The sequence below is a fragment of the Denticeps clupeoides genome, chromosome 15 (assembly GCF_900700375.1).
Source record: "Denticeps clupeoides chromosome 15, fDenClu1.1, whole genome shotgun sequence".
NCBI lineage: Eukaryota > Metazoa > Chordata > Actinopteri > Clupeiformes > Denticipitidae > Denticeps > Denticeps clupeoides.
Genome location: NC_041721.1, coordinates 8,164,138 through 8,185,853, shown reverse-complemented (window position 1 = coordinate 8,185,853; position 21,716 = coordinate 8,164,138). Strand labels below are relative to the sequence as shown.

At 41.3% G+C, this 21,716-nt stretch overlaps 1 protein-coding gene and 1 non-coding gene across 5 annotated transcripts in view; both read right to left on the bottom strand.

Moving 5' to 3' along the window:
- Positions 1 to 25: 25 nt before the first annotated feature.
- The window catches only part of dgki (diacylglycerol kinase, iota), a 48,836-nt gene continuing 27,145 nt past the window's right edge, over positions 26 to 21,716 (bottom strand). For 2 of the 4 annotated variants that reach the window (XM_028954092.1, XM_028954093.1), the window contains exons 6-33: positions 21,581 to 21,646; positions 21,124 to 21,192; positions 19,945 to 20,061; positions 18,219 to 18,293; positions 17,904 to 17,999; positions 16,643 to 16,725; positions 16,274 to 16,334; positions 15,589 to 15,702; positions 13,881 to 14,006; positions 13,147 to 13,225; positions 13,013 to 13,068; positions 11,624 to 11,686; positions 11,396 to 11,469; positions 11,158 to 11,269; positions 10,875 to 11,074; positions 9,312 to 9,374; positions 8,742 to 8,842; positions 8,531 to 8,610; positions 7,704 to 7,748; positions 7,036 to 7,105; positions 6,833 to 6,873; positions 5,707 to 5,831; positions 5,512 to 5,537; positions 5,054 to 5,091; positions 4,682 to 4,802; positions 2,786 to 2,822; positions 2,602 to 2,701; positions 26 to 2,186 (exon numbers count right to left, since the gene is read on the bottom strand). In XM_028954092.1, coding sequence (XP_028809925.1) covers positions 2,070 to 2,186; positions 2,602 to 2,701; positions 2,786 to 2,822; positions 4,682 to 4,802; positions 5,054 to 5,091; positions 5,512 to 5,537; positions 5,707 to 5,831; positions 6,833 to 6,873; positions 7,036 to 7,105; positions 7,704 to 7,748; positions 8,531 to 8,610; positions 8,742 to 8,842; positions 9,312 to 9,374; positions 10,875 to 11,074; positions 11,158 to 11,269; positions 11,396 to 11,469; positions 11,624 to 11,686; positions 13,013 to 13,068; positions 13,147 to 13,225; positions 13,881 to 14,006; positions 15,589 to 15,702; positions 16,274 to 16,334; positions 16,643 to 16,725; positions 17,904 to 17,999; positions 18,219 to 18,293; positions 19,945 to 20,061; positions 21,124 to 21,192; positions 21,581 to 21,646 — 2,355 coding nt within the window. In that variant the 3' untranslated portion in view covers positions 26 to 2,069. The remainder of the gene's footprint in view (positions 2,187 to 2,601; positions 2,702 to 2,785; positions 2,823 to 4,681; positions 4,803 to 5,053; positions 5,092 to 5,511; positions 5,538 to 5,706; positions 5,832 to 6,832; positions 6,874 to 7,035; positions 7,106 to 7,703; positions 7,749 to 8,530; positions 8,611 to 8,741; positions 8,843 to 9,311; positions 9,375 to 10,874; positions 11,075 to 11,157; positions 11,270 to 11,395; positions 11,470 to 11,623; positions 11,687 to 13,012; positions 13,069 to 13,146; positions 13,226 to 13,880; positions 14,007 to 15,588; positions 15,703 to 16,273; positions 16,335 to 16,642; positions 16,726 to 17,903; positions 18,000 to 18,218; positions 18,294 to 19,944; positions 20,062 to 21,123; positions 21,193 to 21,580; positions 21,647 to 21,716) is intronic. The other 2 variants (XM_028954094.1, XM_028954095.1) reach the window with 2 other exon arrangements.
- On the bottom strand, positions 13,728 to 13,799 carry trnae-cuc (transfer RNA glutamic acid (anticodon CUC)). The gene has a single exon. It is a non-coding gene; the product is annotated as a tRNA-Glu (tRNA).

The window sequence follows — 21,716 nt, the reverse complement described above, 5'->3', positions numbered from 1 at the left end:
AAAAAAACACACTTCATTCTGCCAGTTAGGATTTTTTTTCTTGTTTATTGTTAAATGGTGGGTCAACTTACTGGTACAATCAGGCATGCTTGTATATGCCTGTCGAATTGTCCTTTTTCATTATTATTAATATTTTAAAAATACGTCACTAACCATGTACTGGCATCACTAAAACAAATATTAAAAAAAAGTTCAGGTCCACGTGAGAGTCCATCTCCCCCCCAGGTTTTATCATCACCACTGAGACATTCAGTTATGGCACTATATGATCCTGCACATAATGGAAGTGTTAACAGATTGTGAGTGTGAGTGGAGTTTTGTGTGGCATTTTAAAGCACTGCTGGTAATTGATCAGTGTGTGACCTGCAGGCCGAAGGTGCAGGCAGGGTGTGTGGATTTGCTTCGTTGATACACCTGGAATAATCCATCAAGGGTTTGCGCTGGGGACAAGTTACATACAAAATAATAATAATAATAATAAAATTGTATTTTACATTCAACCACAAACATGATGTCACAACGTTCACAATATCAGAAAAAAAGAAGAGAAACATTCAAGTAATCCCATCTTTTAAAAACCAAAAATACAAATTAAAACAATTAAAAAATGATTCAAAAATAATGTTTAAAAAGGTAATAATGCCATCATCAAATGCTGCATTTTAACCAGGAAAAACATCAAAAGAGGTAATAAAATCTCATGCACAACAATGTGTACAATCACTCTAATAACAATAATAATAATAATACATTAATGTATATATGCAGTTCCAATCACTCGTAATACAAACCCCAAACATGAATTAATCCCAATTTGATGTCCACATTCGTGCAATAGATTTCCTCACAGAACAGTGGTACCCCAAAGTTTCACCCTCAAAATAGATCCTATGCTCTGTAAAGTGAATGAAGGCAATATGTTTAGTGGAAATTCCACAAGCCTCTTCATTTGAACTCTCTTTTGTGTTTCCCAGCATTGCACAGAGGCGCCGAGTCCATAACGCCACACTGCGAATGGACCGGCCGCAAACAAGCCAAAGAAATCTCGCACTCCACAGTCACCGCTCAAATAAAACAATCCTTACAAAAAAAGTGAATTGCACATTCCACCGCATCGCCATTTTCACCCGGTTCCTCTTGCCACTTACAAACATTAATGTAATGTAAAAAGAAATGGATAAAAGCACAACTGCTGCCCAGTCCGTTCTGCAATGAATATGGCTCATAACCCCCCGCCGAGGATAAATATGTTACAATCACACCACCACACGCAAGCCACTCACGAAAGAGCGCGGTGCCTAGCTATGTTATATGTACACGTCATTTTGCAAAAGAGGGTTTCAGGTCGTAGCAAAATGCTACAAATCCCCCGGGATCTTTCAGTGGGGAAGGTGTCTGTGTTTGTACTCTCTTTCTGCTTAAAGTATGGTAGAGTATGGTAGGCCTCACTGCAGATATGAACGTCCCTTTTGGGAAGGGGCTTGCTTTTCCTTGGAACCGTGACTCACTGGGATTTTACAGAGTGAATCATTCCTGGGAGAGCGAGCCGGTTCAGCAACCCTCACCAGGCATGTGGAAGGTGCGATTTTTACGACTTCTTATGATCAGACCTGTTTACCTCCAGCCCTCGCGCGTGTTTGGCACAGAGTGAATCACGGAAGCAGACCCGACCAGACTGCTCTCTTTTCCCTGCCCTGGCGAAGCCCACACCTCCATTTACAATCGTTTGATAAATAAATTAATAAATAAACAATCTCAATAAATACAACAACAATGGTGATAATACTAATGTTAAAAAAACAACAACTATTGTTTAACCCCACAGGAGCGCTGGAGGGCGTCCCGTGTGGTTTTCTATCCGAGAAATGCGGTCTGTTTCCTGCTGTCCCTTCTCTCTCAGTCAGTCCTTGAGAGATCGAGAATGTTTTTTTTTCCGTGAGCAAGAAAGCGCGCGAGAGAGAAACGCCTTCACTCCAGTATCCTCACGGTCTCTGGACCCCGGTGCATCCGCCGTCTGAGGAAGGACAAAGGAATTAACCTAATTTGGTGTGTTTGGTGTCGCGTGGCCTTCACACGGCCGTTTCCAGGTCGTCGCGGGACGGCGACTGACCCTGTGTGTGGCTGTCCAGGTATGAGATCAGCTCCAGGTCACCGGCTTCCTCAGCTTTGTCCCTTGGGGTCTTCCCCTGGCGGTTCCAACACAGGGAGAATCAGTCAGATGCTACATCAAGAGCATTTAAGTGAAAGTGAAGCGATTGTCATACAATGCAGCACAGCACACAGTGACACAGTGAAATGTGTCCTATGCTTTTAACCATCACCCTTGGTGTCAGTGGTTCATTGGCGGTTCGTGATTCGAACCAGCTAATAGATTTCGAGGCCGCTTCCTTAACCGCTAGGCCACCAGTGCCCCAGTAGGCCATGGACTTGGTCATTTTAACATGAAACTCCGAATAGATGGATGAGGGCAAATGATCCTTTTCAGCCCTGAGGACATTATTTTGGATATTTGCAGTGTACACACTTCTGATGAAGAATCTTTCAATTCAATGAAATTCAGTTTACTGAACAGAATGGGAGAATAAGGAAAAGTTCCCCAACCTGGAAATTGGTCTTTTTGAAGGAAGAACCAGCATCTACTAACAGCTTGCACACGCAGTGCTGTCTCTGGGAGGCGGCTTTGTGCAGGGCCGTGTCCCCACTGAAAAGGCAGAATGAACAAGCCTGCATCACATACGCGACACTACGCCCATTTAACATTTTGGGGTTCTAAATCAGTCCTTACGTTTCTCTCTCCGTTAAGTCAAGAATCAATTTAGAATCTGCAAGAAAAAACAAAAAACAATCAGAGGTCAGTGTTATATTTGTGGGAAAAACAGGAGCAATTTGTAGTGATGAAAAGAGCAGACGATGGCATGATGGCAGTTTGTATTCAGCTTCACGTAACAGTCCAATAAAAACAGGCAGCAACGTTTTGTGATCTTTGCCAACCAAACTGTAATCGACACAGATTTGAGGGAATGGACAGTACATCTAGTTACAAGGAGGAAGATCAGTACAGCGCCATGAGTCTTGCCTCTGCAAGTGTCTTAGCTGTGGCATTTTCATGACATTTGAGAAAGTGTCTGTCCAACACATGACCAGTCCTGTCTATAGATGACTATATGTGGCACACTTGGGCCCTTTTCCATGACTACGATTATGCATTCATGGGTTACTGTTCACCTAAAGCAGTTTTAAACAGACCAAGTAAAGTCTTTTAAAAAAGTGATGCAGTATTTACTGCATATATAAGTATAGACACTGTATACATGGAGTTGTACATTTCTGTATTACAAAATCTTTCTTCACCCTTCACTTCATCTGTAATGAATATAGTATTTTTGAAGGGTTATTTTTTCATTTACATCATTTTTGTGTGTTTAGCATCCCTTACCAGACATACTTAGAAGAAAACAAAGCCTGTAGCCTCTGCCGAGGCATAAAAAGTCACCATTACACATTACAGACTGTCAGTCTAGATAGAACAACTTATAGAACAATGCATTTTTTTTAAGGTCATGCACAGATATTTTGAACATTCCGTGGCTCTATGCTCATTTGGTTGAGGTTCACTGGCTTATCAATACACTTCATAACATGTAACGATGGCTAATACAAAGAATGCATTATGGAGGCTGTTGTTGGGGAAACACCGTTCAACAGACATATGTGTGTAAAGCTGCAGTCACACCTCCAAGACTACCAGAAATGACATCAGAACTAAAAAAAAAAAAAAGAAAAGATTCAAATGGCTGAGTAAGGGAGAATTTATATTCTGCACAGTTCATATAAATAAAGTAACAATTTCAATCAAAATTGGTCTGCAGCTCATTCTAATAAAAAATAATGACAAATAATGACATACCATGAAATTATACATTTAATTTGATTCTAGTATAATAGTACATGTCAAGGTCAATAATGATGTCAAGGTCAAAGATACAAAGTCAAAGTCCTTGAAAGTGGGTCATTACAACCTAGCATACTAATGCACAGTACACACCCCTGTTAAAATGCAATAAATTATTTCAGAAATTGTCATAACTTTCTTTACCTATACAACCTATACAATTCAACTGTCTTGGGGAGGACAAAAAACTAAATAACATACAATACACTGGCTAATTAAGGGTGCACTGTAAACCACAAAAAACTGGCATCCACTGTAGACTAGCTCAAAACAAAAGTCTTCCGAGTTTCAAACAGCTGGGTAGAGGCCTGGGCACTTTAAACCACTTGATCTATGCCACTAATAAATAAAGCCATAAAAGTGCACACCCAGCATACCCAGAGAGGAGAAAACAGCACTGTCAAACACTTCCTGGTATTCCTGTTGTCAGATCAGTCCGTGCAAGTTCCGTTTGCACAGCAAACAAGGTCATTTTCTCAAATGAAATACTAGTCAGGCAAATGCATATGACTATGACTGCACGACTGAAACTTGTGTCTATTTTTTTGTCAGGAAAAACAATCCTAACTCGCACGTTTTTAAACACAGTCATCAGATTCTGATTCTCCCTGTTTAACTTTTACTGTTACACCTCAATGCCGTGGTATGTTTGTGTTTGAAAATGGACTGTATTATGAATGGAGAGATTTTTAGACCAGGAAATTGTGTCTGTGTGCAGCGGAAGCTCACCATGCTCCAGTATGAACCTCACCACCTCGGTGTGGCCATGCTCGGCAGCCAGGTGTAGGGCGGTGCAGCCCACAACGTCTCTCACCATGAAACTCACGCCCTGGTTCCAACAGCTGGAGACCTGGCACACACAGACAAATTATTCCACATGATGAGCTGCAGTTTAGATGATCGGAGCAACCAAATGTCCAATATCAGTAAATAATAGGCACCAATCTATTTTCACTCGCTTTTACTGCTTTTTAGGTTTGTTTTTATAGAATGTTTACTTAAAATGATTTTGTCTTATTGCTTTATTTAAACGTTTTATGACTGTACAACACTTCTGCTGTGTCATTGTAGAGAAGTAAAATGGAGAAGCTGGGTGGTTACCGTAGACACGTCACCAATCGCTGACGCAGTCAGGAAGGCTGGCACAGAGAAAGGAACAAGAAAGGAAAAAAATCAGGCGTGACAAGTCATCTCCAGTAACTCCTGACATCTGAACGGGTTTTTCCAATACGTGTCCTGTCTTGCCTCTTATACAGTGATTGTTTTTTGTCATTGTGATGCACAGCATAACACAACACGCTGTGTCCTCTGCATTTAACCCATCACCCTTAGTGAGCATTTGAAAGCAGCCATGAAAGGCGCCCAAGGAGAACTGTGTGGGGACAGCACTTGTTCAAGAGGACCTCAGTGGCACCTTGGCGGTTGAGAATCTGAATCCGCAACCCCTACCTTACCCGCTAGGCCACCACTGCCCCAATACAATGACATGTTCAAGCTCACTCAGCTACGTGACCACTGTATTGTGATAGATGTTTTACTGTGATCTAAATGCCAAATACCTTGCTCTTCTGTTGTCAATGGAACTCTAAAAAGTAAAACAAAACAAAAATAAATACATTAATGAGAGCAAAATAAGAAATTCCAGTTACCATGAGTAAGTCTTACTAATGTACAATTGTAGAAAGTGACTCAAGGACTGAGTGTGGAGTGTTATTGTTGTTTCTACGGTAACATGGTAGGTAAAATAAAAGCACCCTGAGCTGGGCTCCACCACAACATCTGGCATCCCTGCGCCTCCAGAGCACCCCATCGGAGGGGCTTCATGGTCCAGGATAAACACCTCATCTTGACAGATCTCTGTCACAAAGTGCAGATGTTCCTGTAACACACACACAAACGCACACACTTTTATTTACTTTTAACTGTATTTGATTGGGCTACATTGATTTTTGTCTATCTATCTATTTGAAAGCACATTCCGTGGCTCTATGCTCATTTGGTTGAGGCTCACTGGCTTATCAATAAACTTGCGAGCAAAATGAATCTATTCTGCTGGTGATGGCATTATGGAAGCTGTGGTTGGGGAAACACCGTTCAACATGTCTGTGTGTAAAGCTGCAGTCACAACCCCCAAGACTACCAGAAGTGACATCAAAAAAAAAAAAAAGAATCAAATGGCTGAGTAGTGGAGAATTTATATTCTGCACAATTTATATAAATAAAGTAACAATTTCAATAAAAATTGGTCTGCAGCTCATTCTATTAAAAAACAATGAGAAAAGTATTGTAGTATAATAGTACATACAAATAATGGTGTATAAAATTATCCGCATTACCATATACTATAAAATATGGGGGTATATTGGCAATGATCTCTCTATACGCTATGTATCACGATATATTGCAATATTCTACAGTTCACTGAAAATGTAAAAACAGAAATACAAGATGCTGTGATCGGTCTGTCACATTTTGCGATTTCACTCTGCCTTAAATGCCAGGCAGTAAAGTACCAAGCCGTACAGTGCCAAAAATAGGAGCAGAGGTTGTAGTCACACGCTGATTCTCATCTCTGATGACCTCACCAAAGAAACGCTCGACATAACCACCTGGTTGACTAAATTTCTATACAAAAATATCGATATTTGATGTCCCTGTATCGTTACAATATCATCATGTAAATTGCTGTATCGATATTTTCTTACACCCTTACAACAAAATATACTAAAACATGTTTTCTAATACTAAACGAAAAGTTTAAAACATATTTGTTGTAAAATTAAAATAATTTACTGAAATGTAAATTGAGTTTATTACATGCATTAAATAGCCAAAATGATAAAGGATTACAAAGGTTAGATAAAAAAGAGATAGTCCTACCTGGGCCTTATCTAGGCGATAGAATCGATCGGCAGAAGTTGCTACAAAGTGAAAGCAGAACAGTTGTTATTGCAGTGATTAATCGTCATAATGATCCCCTTTACTCTAATGGCACTCAAATCATAAGGTGAACCACATATGTGAATATTATGGAGTGGCGACATTGTGTAGTAAATGCAGACAGAACACTTGTGTGTACTGACAGTCAAGGAAACTCCAGTTGGTGGAAAGTCTGTGTGCTGAACTGGGTCGGGGTAGACTCCGGCATTCATCCTGAGAAAAAGAGACACACACACACACACACACACACACACACACACACACACACACACACACACGTGATCAATTCATCCTTAAAATGTCAGTTTATCCTTATCTGGTAACATGCATACATGTAGATGCACACATGCATTACTGAGTACTTGCAGTGCGTTTTTCATCACAGTGCTGAACAGATCCACATCAATAAAAGAGAACAATATCACATACAAAACAAAAGACAGTAGAAAACAAAAATACAATATAAACAACAAGCTCTGTCTGAAAAGCTGTGTCTTTTTAAAAGTGTCTTTAAAGAAGATTTAAAATTTCAGTTGTTTGGACAGGGTAGGCTTTTCCAAAACCTAGCAGCTGCTGTCACAGGCAGCCTGCTGAAGTGAAGTCATTATTATAAGTGAAGTCATAGTTTTGGCTTAAACCTTTGTGTATTGTTCTTAATTGCTTTTACATATAGCTGAGGTGGCGTTGTTATCTGCACATGAACTCAACCATAAACCTACAAACACGCCTTTGCTAATCCACTTACCCACATAAACAAATGCCGCAGTGTGCCCACGGTGTTGTGGGTTGTTGGGGGAATTTCGGTCCTTACCTGGTAATGTACTCTACTGCCACCAGATGGTGCCTGGTGCAAATCCTGGAAACAGAAATAGGAGATGGTAATGGGAAATGTTATTTGTTACAATTACAAGTTATTCTTTTAAAATGTAACAATTTAATGTAATGTAGCTAATTACATTTGATTACTTTTGGATTGCTTTGATTAATTATGAATGGATATTCTTAACTGTTTGCCATTTTGAAATTTTATAACCTAGCAGTGTTTACCTGCAATACATGGATTAAGATCATTATAATTGATCAGTTTAATAAAGATAATAATAGCAATCATAATGTCAGACCATAAGGCATAACCTTAATATAAAACAACATTGCTAAAGCAAGTTAAATAGCACACGTGGTGCAGCAAATGTAAACGCGACAGGATAACCAATCAGAATGATCAAAATAGTATCGCATTTTCAGCTGTGGAGGGAAGAATTAAAGGGGTATATTTTGCATTAAAAACATATAAAGCGATAGAAATAGTATTATTAAACATATAGATGAGTTTTGGATCCAATATTAACATTTAACTAAAATTGTAATCATGAATCTTTCAGTAACTGTAATTTACACCTTTTTCTCCAATACTTGTAATTGCAGTTACAATTTTGGTTTATTAAATTACATATTGTCATTACATGTAACTCATTACACCTCAGTTCACAAATTAACTTGATATCAATAGAACTTGACAGACATTCTCAAAACTCATATAATCTTAATGATATATTTCTATGACGGCAATTCCGATGCTTTGATTGGGTCGTGGTTTCTTAATAGTTTTAATGGAATGATGGTTAAATAAGTACCAACCTCCTGCAGTCTGTCTATGTAGAGTCTGCATGTTTCCAGGTCACAGTCTCCTCTCACCACCACAATGCCCACTGGGATGGCTGTGGGCAGACATGCGCGCACACACACACACACACGCACATTCACCACATAGGTCATCATATGAACCTCCATTTTGGTCGAATGCAAGTGTTGCACATCTGTGTCTGCCGCCTCTAATGTAGTCACTCACATATATCGCGGAGGCGCTCCTTGTCAAACTGCAGCCTCTCATATTCCTGCAGACTGATGCGGTTCACACGCAGACGCAGACGTTCGGGCACAGCGTGAGGACTGCAGACACACAAAATCCCACACATTAACAACAAACAGAATGAAAAGAAAATAATGTCCATTAGTATATTTTACCAATGTCTCTTTACTGTACCCTAAAGAATCAAACACACATCTACACACACACACACACACACACACACACACAAACACAGGTTCAGGTTGCTATATTTATGTACAGGATGTATATAGTCAGTGAAACACGTGTATGCCAAACTCACAAATGAGATTAATTTGTGTGTTTGATGACATGTGTGTGATGTGTGTGCGTTTTAGTATTCCCACAGGAGAACACACACACACTTGTACACACAATTCCGCCCACTGATGCACTGCACGCTATTTAACTCACAGCAAACACATATGTGCAAACAAACACACACACACCCGCCCACGCACACACACACACACACACACACACACAGGCAGTGTGCGTGGGTGGGCAGAATGTAGGGACTCAGATACTTACACAGAGAAGGAGTCAGGGGGAGCAGAGAGGCGACGCAGGTCGGTAGCACACACTTTCTGAATACTGCGGCAGCATGTGCACACACACACACACACACACACACACACAGCCCGGCAGAGAGAGAGAGAGAGAGAGAGAGAGAACAGATGGAAGAACAACAAATGAAGGGAGAGTGGAAGAGATGGGTGTTTAACAAACAGTAATGGAGGGATCATTATACAGAGGAGGAGAGAGGGATGACGTGAGGATGAGGGAGATGGAGAGAGAGAGAGAACAGTGAGACACGAAGAAGCACAGACACTGAGATTAGTGTTTCTGACTATAAACACAGGTGTCACTCAAGCTGCAGAGAAGGTTAAAGTTCAAACCAGAGCACCACTGTCAATGTTAGTGTGAGGTCTCATGCACGTTCTTTGAGTTCTCGGATTTCATGAGGTTGTGCGTTTGCCTACTCCGGCATGTTGTATTTATGTATTGTCTGTGTGTGGCTGCATACAGAAGGGTGTGTGAGGTAGAAGTCGTTTCCATTTTCGTTTACCTTCAAACTACGCAACATAGCATAGTTTTAAAAACACCCACATATATAAGTTGTTAGACTGATATATGGTGGTATTTAAGGCAATTTGAAAAAGGCCTATTTTGCAACCGTTTTTCCCGCATTTGCAGGTCACGTACAACCAAAAGGAGCTTGCCTTTAAGCTTACATAACAAGTTGATATAAAAGACTACATTTACTGCTGCAGCAGCAGATTAAAAGTGTCCGTCACCCCTTCATCCGCCTTTCCATTTTCTGAACCAATGATTCATTCTTTTTTGCTGGCTGTTACACATGACAAATGATTGAGATTATTAGTTTTATGGTTAATGAAGTCCCCACCTCATGCAGTCTGTCTGATTTTGTGGACTGGATGCTGGACAGTTCAAAGCTTTTATTGCACAAACAATTTGATATTACTGCATATTTACTACATTTACATTTACATTTACAGCATTTATCAGACGCCCTTATCCAGAGCGACTTACAATCAGTAAGGGACAGGGACAGTCTCCCTGGAGCAATTTAGGGTTAAGTGTCTTGCTCAGGGACACAATGGTAGTAAGTGGGATTCGAACCCGGGTCTTCTGGTTCATAGGCGAGTGTGTTACCCACTAGGCTACTACCACCCTGTGGTTTACTACATTTGGCGGACTGAATCTAATCCATTTGCAATTTTGCTCATTTTAAGCACCTCAGATGCAATATTCAAATGTAAGGGGAAGTAATAGGATTAGAATGAATACAGAAACTAAAGATAATAAGACTGTAAGACTGTTCATTTTAAAGTTTGAGCAATTGGGTAATTAGATTTTTTAAAATACAGGATAAAAATCTTAATACTTGTTGGTTCAACCATCTCTGTGGTTATGTAGAAACATTTTGTTGCAAAGAGGTATTTGTATTTTTATAATATATATCACATAGTTATTACCCAAGGTCCTTATTAAGATTTGAAAACAAATGTGTGTGTGTGTGTGTGTGTGTGTGTGTGTGATTGTGACAATGTTTGCATTTGTGCAACTCACTCGTTGAGCAGCGGCACTGATGTGCGCCTCTTGCTCTTCTGCACCATGTTGGCCTGGTTCCTGAGTGAGATGTGGAGGGTAGAGGGGGCCAGACGACACGGCTCCCCGTCTACCTGCACTGGCATAGTCTTAAAGGTAGTGAGCGTCACCTCGCGGCACTGGTGCAGTCGCTCGCCATGTCCTCCCACCTGCAGCGCCGCCTGGAGGCACACGGCCAAATTTTATATCCAATGAACGGCTCTCACAGGAATAAATATGAAACTGATCCTACATTGATACCCACCAAGGATGCCATGGTGAAGCCGATCACCTCAATGCAGCCGTCGTCGTGACGCTGTGGCTCAAAGTCGCGGTGGTCGCCAGTATTGCCCCAGGGCATGGTGCCTGCACAGTACCTACAACATTACGCGCACACACACAAATAAACACAGATATATCACACACACAGACCAGAGTCTCCCAGAGAGAATTTGATATATAAATTTACCAGCATGCAGGGACCAGATCACGCACTGACCCACCTGGGAATATTCAAGAAGACTATGCACTGGAACTTCAGTTCCTGGATCTTGGGTGTGAGATCCGTACCATCACACTACAGGGGTTAGAAAAAAAGGACATGGATTGGACGAGAGGATATAAAGTGGTGCTTTAAGTTCATCAGACGGACACTTGTCTCATGGCAAGTTCATTAGAGTTTGACCCTAATGGAGTGGACAGCAGACGTCAAGGAAGTGTCCAGAGCTCACCACCACTCTGACGTGCTTGGACAGGTCCCTTGAGCTCCTCTGCAGGAAGTCTGAGAAAGCCGCCTGGAGAGACACAGAGAGAGACAGGCCCGTCATATGGAATATATTTCTTTTTAAAATCCCTCTCCTGTCCCCCTCATTGTCACACAGGCCCCCTATCACATACATTTTATTACCACTGCATGCCCAGTTAATTTCAGTTCACACAATGTAAAGAAAAGCTGAGGCAATTCAAAATAATCTAGCCTAGTGAGTATTGAGTTTATATAGCCATTAATTCTCAGACACGTCGGACACACATGTCTTTGTGGGCCTTATACATTGAAAATCAACCGCAGCAAAAGTACTTGGGGTGGTAGTAGCCTAGGGGTAACATACTCGCCTATGAACCAGAATACCCGGGTTCAAGTCCCGCTTACTACCATTGTGTCCCTGAGCAAGACACTTAACCCTAAGTTGCTCCAGGGGGGACTGTCCCTGTAACTACCGATTGTAAGTCGCTCTGGATAAGGGCGTCTGATAAATGCTGTAAATGTAATGTACTGCTCATCCCCACACCAGAACTCCTCTCACAAGGCTAAACCTCTCTTCACCAGAAGGATTCAACCATTTCTTACCACACAAGTCATCCATTTCAAAACTAGACTACAGTAAATTCACTCCCGGCAGGGTTGCCTCTAAGCATCATTCCTCCTCTCCAACTAATTCGGAATGCAGAGGCTCGACTGGTTTTCAACTTCCCGAGGTCTCCCACATCACCTGCATACAAAGCCAAAATGGTGCCTTCTACCTCAGAGATGATATCACATCCCACTCTGAGGTCTACTCTACAAAACTAAAGTAAAAAATAAGTAAGTATTCACAGTCTGGGTAGTGAACCGCTATGAGCAAGTATTCACTCAGAGAAACTTTAAAGCTCTTATGTAAATCGCTCTGGATAAGGAAGTCTGCCAAATACCATTAATGTGAATTAAACAAATGCTTTACAATACAAACCAATAAAACATTCAAATAAAAATTCTATAAATATACACATACACTCATAGAGTAGCAAGAAAAATTATGTAAACCCTTCAGGATTTCATGGTTTTCTACCCTAATCATAAATGTCATCACAAATGTAAATGTGATCTTCAAAATATAATGCACCTAAAAAAAATATTTTTCTTGCCTTTATTTAGAAAAACAACGATTGAATTAACAATCACAATGGACTTTTTTGTTTGTATGTGGGTATTTTCTGCTATTGTCTTAACATTCAAAAATGGTATATGTTACTTAACGTTCACAGATTCACTGAACTAAATAATAATAACTAATAATAACTATAATAATCATTATTATTATTATATTATAATAATAACTATGGAGAAAACTAGAGCATCTTACCCCTGCATAGAACATTTTGTTGCGGAAGCGACTGTTGAATTTCTCGGGGTTGGCCTCTGTGGGGAGAGGTACAAGTTTGCAACGTCAGTGCTGCAGAGGAGTGTTTCGCTTTTATATTAATATATTATACTCACCTCGAGATTCGTGGAACTCCAGTGTGACATGGGCATCAAAACCCAGGCTAAAGTAATTATTGAACACGTTGAGGGGGAGCTGCAAACACACACACATATATGCAAAATAAACCTTTACACTTACATTCATCAATTAAGACTAGTCTATTTGCACGGTCACACATTTCCTCTTGCTCTTCCAGCTGGGCATACACACTGTGATTTTTCACTTGATTTATCACTATAAATATCATGTCTTGACTTTTCTCCCTGTTCTGGTCATTTGCAGAAGCGCAGTGAGGACAAACCACATTATGGCCAATACATTTCAAACAGGTTTGATATTCTCGCAACTGGATAATAAATTACAAAAGTGAAGTGATTGTCACATGTGATACACAGCACAGCACACGGTGCACACAGTGAAATTTGGCATTTAACCCATCACTGCTCCCCCAGCGCCGGGGGAGCAGTGCGTGGGGACGGTGTTTTGCTCAGTGGCACCTCAGTGGCACCTTGGCAGATCGGGATTCGAACCGACAACCTTCTGATTACGGGGCTGCTTCCTTAACCGCTAGGCCACCACTGCCCCAAAGAACAGTTTTCCTGACCAGGAATCGAACCCGGGCCGCGGCGGTGAGTGCGCCGAATCCTAACCACTAGACCACCAGGGAGTGAATTAAGTGAATCAGTGCTTATACAGTGAAAAATCGCATTGTATATTCATCTTAACCCATGACCCTGTGACCTCTTACCTTCTGAGTGCCCTCCTCTGGTTGGGTGGACATTCTCTCCACCCTTAGGTTCCAGCGATCCAGCTGAACCACCGTCCCATCCTCCACGTGACACAAGATCTTGGACACCGGCTCGTCGGTATAACCCTGAGCGTGGGGGACAGAGGAGAGAGGCAGACAGTGGTTGACTCCGACGAGCCTACTCTGGGGCGAACATTTGTTGTGTGTTTACAGCCGTCGGATCCATTTACTCCACTGGGTTTAAAAATAAAAAACACGGCACTTAACACAGACCAAGACAAATTCAATAAAACATCAATTCAAATTCATGAGATAAATGGCGAGCGAGTTACTGCTATTAAGTCAATAATGGCATTCGACTGTATGAAGAGGAACAGAGAGGCAGAGCGATGGAGAGGTAGCGAGAATGACAGCATCCAGACATCAAGGTCAGCACTCTGTCGCTTCCCGCTCCCATAGTCAGTGTTGTGCGTGAAAGAGTAATGAAGGGCCTTTCACCACGCACCCACTTAGCCTCCGCTCCTGACAGCCGCAATCAGCCCAGACGCACTGAAAAGCCTCCGCTCTCACCGGCGCCACTCATTTCGAATTTGCCGCAATAAAAAAAAACATAAACAGCTCCCACCCACACGACTTCTTGGCCTGCCAGGTTCATAGTTCCCTGAAAGGGCGACTTTAAGTGGCAAGAGGAAAACAATTAACACCACGCTCTGCACTGGGTCCTGCTAAATGCCCGTTTGGGCCATTAAGAAATAGAATCAATGTTAATAACGACCAGGGTGCAGAACCTGGGTCCCTGTGCTATATTTAGACACTGATGATTAGGAGGGGGGTTATTAACCTTAAACATGCCTTTATTGCTCTCGTTTTTAAACTGTCTGCCATACCAAGTGTTGGCCAGTAGCACATTAGTGCAAAATAAGCTTTGCATGCTCTCCCCGTGTTGGTGCGGGTCTCCTCAGCGTTCTCCACTTTCCTCCCACCATCCAAAGTCATGTACACTTTTTTCAAAATAAGTTAAGAAAAGTGATGCTGTCTTATATTCGAGCCAATACAGACATATTACATTACCAGACCACAATTTCTTTTACAAATGTATTATGCTGTGCACACATGGTGTTCAAGCTTAACAATGATGGCAGGGAGCAATATTTTCAAAAACAGGTATATATATTCTCTGTTCCTTTTTCATGACCATCTTTTCTCTCCTCCTGCCAATCACTTTTTCAATCTCTCTATGTCAGTGTCTGTCTCTCCCACACATATTCAACCTGACTGACATGTTGAGGTTCTCAGAGGCAAACTGAACCTTGTGGACAGGATGTGGGGGGAAGTGATTAATAGTGACAGTCTTCACCAGAAGCTTCATAATGTTACACACTCAAACTTACTGTGTCTATGACTAAAATTACATTCACCTACATTTTGCTTTTTAAATAAAATCTTAAATAAAACCTTCCAAGTGTGGACCAACAAAATGGGGTCCACTGGTGCTGAGATATCATGTTTTGCTGACCTCACATTTGCTGTTAATACAACCCAAAAAGCAGATCAGATGGCAGTAAGTCCAAATACAATCAGCTGAATTATGAGTATAATGGGGTCCAGAAAAATGTCCTTGGAAAATACACTTCAGCAAAAACTGGGGACATTCTGGTTGTGAGATTCAGTAGGGAACGAATGAAAAAAACCAAAAAACAACACGTACCCCTCCCCAGTTCAGGGTCCTGGCAAGGTCATTTCCTGTCCCAAGAGGAAGTATGGCCACAGGAGGCTGTGGGTTCATCTGCAACTCATCGAGAGCAGAGAGAATCCAGCCCACCTACACAATGCAAATATACCCCGTTAATGCACAGATCACAATACACACTAAAAATAACAACTAACTATTTTATTATTGTGTTCCAAACTGACCAAAAACAAACTCACTTAACATTTCTTTAAATTCAAAACTAGAACTGAATTGCATTGAATATCTCCAGAATTCATCCCAGGACATAATAAATAACAAAACACATATAAAAACTTGTCATATATTTTATTTCGGGCTTTTCCCTAAATAATTTCTCACATTTGGCCTGTGAAACTGTTCACGCAAGCTGCAACCATGACGTGTCCATAAATAAAACAGGGAAGAAACGTTTCCCCAGACTTTACAGGCTCTGCCATACGCCACGGCATCACGATGACCACTGGTATGACAGAAAACAGCATGCTGCTGAAACAGAGCAAGCCCTGGAAAATGGCTAATTAATGTCTAATTACGGTCCATGTGCTTCGGATGGGGACGGCCTGTCCTGATGTCCCTGCAGTTTAAATCAACGCCGAACAGGGGGTGCTGTTGCTTTCATTCGGGACAGTGTATAAAAAAAAAAAAAACAAAGAGCTCTTACCGTGCCGTCTCCCCCGCAGGCCAGGATACGTAAATTTGGCACTTTCCTGTACAGCTCCAGACTAAGAGAACAAAGGGCTGAAGTTATGCAAAATCCTTTAAATGTCTGATGTCTGGTGTGGAGATAGGAGGTGAATCGCGTAATCCCCGCAGTTTTCTAGCCTCAATTCTATAATATGGTCATTTGGGTGCCTTTTGTTAAAGCACAGTGGGATGTGGGTTACGTTGTGAAACACAACACTATGCACTGAGAGGACACATCCATGTCCAACACAGCAGCATGTACCTGTATACATCACGTACACATGTGGAAAGCAGCATACGTGATGATGCACGGGCAGTGGGGGGGTTAGAGGGCAGAAGGACTCACGCTTCTCTGGGCCCACCCTGCGAGAGATCGAACACCTGCCGGGGGTTCAGGATCCACATGAACATCTGCAGCAGTTTGGTCCCCTGGAAATCAGTTAGACAGAACTCAGTCTTCATGCCATCATAAATGGGACAGTATAAAAATATTTCACTTCATTGAAGAGGTAATGTCAAAAGTAAGGCTTTTTATTATATTAAAATTGATTTCCTACTGTGCAGTATTGCAGATAATTGGCACATGTAGGGTCTCATTGAATTGCACATTAGTGAAAGTGAATTGGACAGCAACATAGAATTTACTTTTGGGTTTTGAGCCAAATAAGTCAGTTTGCTTCCTACAGAGTGATAATATAAAGCAATATGGATCCTAAAGAGCCAGTTTAAATTGGTTCACTGGTGAGGACCTCCGCAACACTGAAATATAGATATTGGCTGAAACTAACAAGTTTCCTTCCATTAATGTGTTGATAATGTGTGTTTTGATCTTTGTAATGAAAATGAAAGTAAAAGTGAATGGGCGTGGTCACAAGAGGATATGCTGATTTACCCTGTGTACAAGGAGAACACAGGACAACAGAAGAGAGATGGAGGAGATGATGCCATGTAACAAAAGCAGTCTGACATGGCTGTCCCCAGTTGGGGGGGCTCTTCAAATATGGCTCCTCTAATGAATCATTTGCAGTCCATCCTATCCCATAATTCATTGTGGAAATCTTTTCAGCACATGGCTTTTGCTTCAAAGTTAATTTTGGTTGAGGACCACAAAATGCTCTTCAATAATTTTGTTCAGGAGAAATACATTTAAAAAACATTATACTCCACTTGAGTTGTAAAACAGCATGTTTTACAGCTAGAGAAACTGTAATTTTCAGAAGACTAGCCCACATTTAACAAAATCGTGGTGGCTAGAGCTTTCAAACAATGCAACCCACGAAGGCCAGATATTCAGAAGAACCCAGCAAATGGAGACTCCTGTAAACAGGAGTTTGACCGGAATAAAGAACCAAGGGGAATGACAGCGGTCAATCACGCCTATGGGTCCCTCCATTTATTTTATGTTTTGTAATTATCTCTGTATCTTGCAGTTTTGGATTTTTTTTCACACAAATAACTCAGGGCCTCCAAGATCCAAACCACTAGCAGCATACTTTGAGTTTGAAACTGTGCACTTCTGCTTATCCAAGAGACTTCATGCGACCGAGAGACAGAGAAATTAAGCCATCGTTTTCATGCAAAACAAAACATCAGCGTCGCTGTGTCACCTGGTTTCCTCCGCTCTTGGGATTGACGAACACGAGCACTGGCTTCATAAAAGGCGAGGGCAGCGGCTTCAGCATGAAGGGACGCCATTTTGACTCCTGCGGAAAGAAGCGTGTGAGAAATCTACACTAACGCGTGTCTCCACACAGACATGCCTGCTGCACTTGGCAGAGGAGGTAAGGGAAGGGAGGCGTTTCGTACAGTCTCGGTGAAGATGTGAGCTGTGTCTAGGAGTCTGGGTCATTTTTCTACATTGGTGTGTTTTCCATGTGTGCGGTGGAGGTACGGGGTCAGTTAGGGAAACACGGTTTACTCACATCGTTGCCTTTTTTGCTGGTCCTTCTTTTAAACGATGTCCGTTTTTTCCGTCGGGTGGAGTTTTTAAAAGAGCTCTGAAGGGCAGGAGAGACATGGGATGCTGAGTCTGGGTTTCTGAAAAACTCCAGATTAGGCCTGGACCTACCCTGGCTCTGAAGTGAGCCACACTTCTGGATCGAATTCCACTGAAAGCTGTTCGAACTAGGGACTCTCAATCAGTCTTTACCAATACATGCAGAGTTCTGTGTCTGTGTGTAATGTGTATCTGACCAGAGGAGGCCTGAGCGGGCACACCCTTCTCCTAGCTCCTGTATCCAAGTGTGGCATCAAAACACTAACCCACCCACTCATCATTTCGCCAGTCCAATCATAACCCCCCGAAATGGACCCACGGCTGGTCCTAACTGGGTATTTCACAAGATGGAAGGGAACAGAACATTGCTGATGAGTAGGTGACTCAGGCTTTGATTGGATCATTAGATGCCAAAGTCAGTAAATGCCACAGATAAATGCTTTCATGTTGAAGCCTGATGTGCTGCACCGTCCGGCTGTGTGAACGGAATGGCGAGAGTCTAACAAGGCATGTAATGGTAAAGACTGCATTACAGAGATAAACTGATGATGTTTGGTCCCAAGCACAAGCACATCAGAGCCAGAGGAAGCCGACAGGCGAAGCTTTTTTAAATAAGGACACCACGGGAGACGAGGCCAGGCAGTCAGCCTCCAAATAGAGTCATGTGTCACCTCTCATTAGGGTCTGTTAGCCCAGAGCCAACAGCACACACCAGCAGCCTCTAGCCTTCTAATTCACTCTCACTGCTCTCAGCCATATGGGAAGGAGGCACAGACCACGCAAAAACATGCACGCCTGCTCACACACACTCACAGATCAACTGAAAAATAAATTAATGAAACATGCACACACACAGATACACACAGACACATGTATGCGCACAGTCTCAAAAATACATGGGTTTCCTTGCATATAATTTCATTGCATACATGCAAAAGCATACACACACAAAGCAATAACGTAAGTCAAATAAATACAAATGCATACAAATGTCGAATTTCTGCACACACACACATACACACACACGCACACACAATCCACATTAGGGGTGGGCAATATATATAAGTGGTTCTCTGATTTTGAAGATGAGCATTACAGGAATCAATTCAGTACCTAATTAATTTATATTGACTGTCATTCAGTTTTAATACTGCAGTAAAACACAACAAGTGAAGGTAATAACTGTACTAAATTGAGAATAATAATTACATCTAAACACACAGCAAAAGAGAGACCCTGTGTGCCATAATGTACCCCAAAGGATATTGGTTATTGTAACTGGGACATAAAATTGAATGTTGATGTAACTGTTAATATCATCATGAAAATATGAAGCCATCATTTATGACACATTCATACACTGTGACATACAGTACTGTTGGCCAGAGTAAATGCAGAAAACAAATAATTATTAAAATGATAAATTAAACTTGTTTTGGTTTATTCAGAGACGTTAAATTGTTTGGAGACATCTTGAGTAAAATATTTGTTTTTGTTAATTTCTAATTAGGACAATTGATTACTTCACAAGAGCTCCGAACATTTTCACAGCACTGTATACTGTATTTAAATACATCATCATTGCTGTTGGACTGTCATATCACCCAGCCCTAACACACAAACACACACACAGTTCTCTCTGTGGGCTCTACCTGCGGCTTCCTAACTTTAATGATCCAGGAGGCGGGCACAATGACCCCGGCGTGAGCTCCCAGGGAGCAGGGCTCCTCGATCTGATGCAGCATGAAGCATGTCACCTTGTTGTGAAACTGTGCAGAAAAAAAACATAGAGGAAGTGCAGTTACCAACACTCCTCACTTTACGTATTGCAATGTTTAGAATGGAGCGATGGTATTATGTTAATAATACACATATAGAAAGCAATGTAAGAGATGCATATTCAAATCAGCATAATCTCATCTGAACAATTAAAGGTTGGAAAGTGCACAGTGTAGAAGGATTGTATTTCTCACAGGTTGACTGGTAAAGTAAAACCAGTCACTGTTCAAAACAATAATGGAATTAACATAGTATCTTCTGTAAAACCCGTCAGGTCTATCTCCCCTTGCTGGTTGCTGTACAATGTTCAGCTCGACAGATCTCCAAGAGTTTCAATCACTCCTTGTTCTTCCTTCCACTGACAATAGTTCTTAATGACATTGATTGTGTGTATGTGATCATTGTCCTGCTTCAGAATACATTTGTGGCCAATCATATGCCTACCCGATGGTATTACATGAAATATAAGTGTCTGTCTATATTTCTCAGCATTGAGGACACCATTAATCCAGACCAAATTGGGCATTTTCAAAAATGCAGCCACACACTTGCAAGGAACCTACACTATGCAGACACTCATTATTGTACCGCTCTACAGGAAACTGATTATCATTTGCACTTTTTTGGTATAACTGATTCATATAATCCTACAAAATTCCTGCCTTTGTGCAAGTGTACCTTCAAGGGGCGGAGGGCAAAGGCAAAATAATGATTGACTGTAGATTCATTTAGCATATTATTAGTTGTTAAAATATTTAAATGTTGTTTTTGTTTTGATTTATTTAATTTATTTTATAGCATTTATTCACACCTGCATACATTTTTGTGTAGTCCATTATTTATTTTTGTTTTCCCTCAGAAATTAGTTTCTAAACCATTCCACTAATTTCAGACTGTGAGAATTAAGGAACTCAGATAAGTTGGAGGCTTGAAGGTCTCTCTCTCTCTTTTCCCTCTCCCACAATGGATGATGTAAATTAGCTTCCCATATATTAGTGCACTAATGAGAGGCTTAAATCATTTGGGACCTGTCCTATAAAAAAAAAACTCACAGCTTGTTTACACCACGAACAGCTGATGGCCACAATCTCCTTGCTGTGGAAAAACTTCTGCTGGAAACTCTGGAAGAAGATTTCAGAGATGTTGAAGAAACCCTAACACAGATAAATTACCTAAAGCTAGATACATTCTTAGGAAGGACACAAAGTACTTAACAAATCGAAAATAGATGTCTACTGGGAAAAGATGCCAAATGCAAATTCCATTTCAACACTGACACAAGCACTGTGAGTAAAATAATAGAATACAGAATAACCTGACTTTTTTATTCATCCATTCTCGATGTAGTTTTTATATGTTTTATGTATGTTTTATGAACGAAAGTATGGTTATCATTCTGTCCTATTCAATTAGACAGGAGCCTTTGTCTTGGCTGGGGGTGTTCCAAGATTGGCGAGACCTGCAAGGGCTTTTCTAAAGCGCATACTCCAAATTTGTGAGAATTCACACCTTCCCACACTGACGACACTTCCCCTCTTGGCGGCGGCGATGGACCCAGTGATGCCGTAATATGTTCTGCAACCACAGAGACAGAGATTGAGACAGATAGAGAGAGAGGTCAAAGGTAAACACGTTACCAATGATT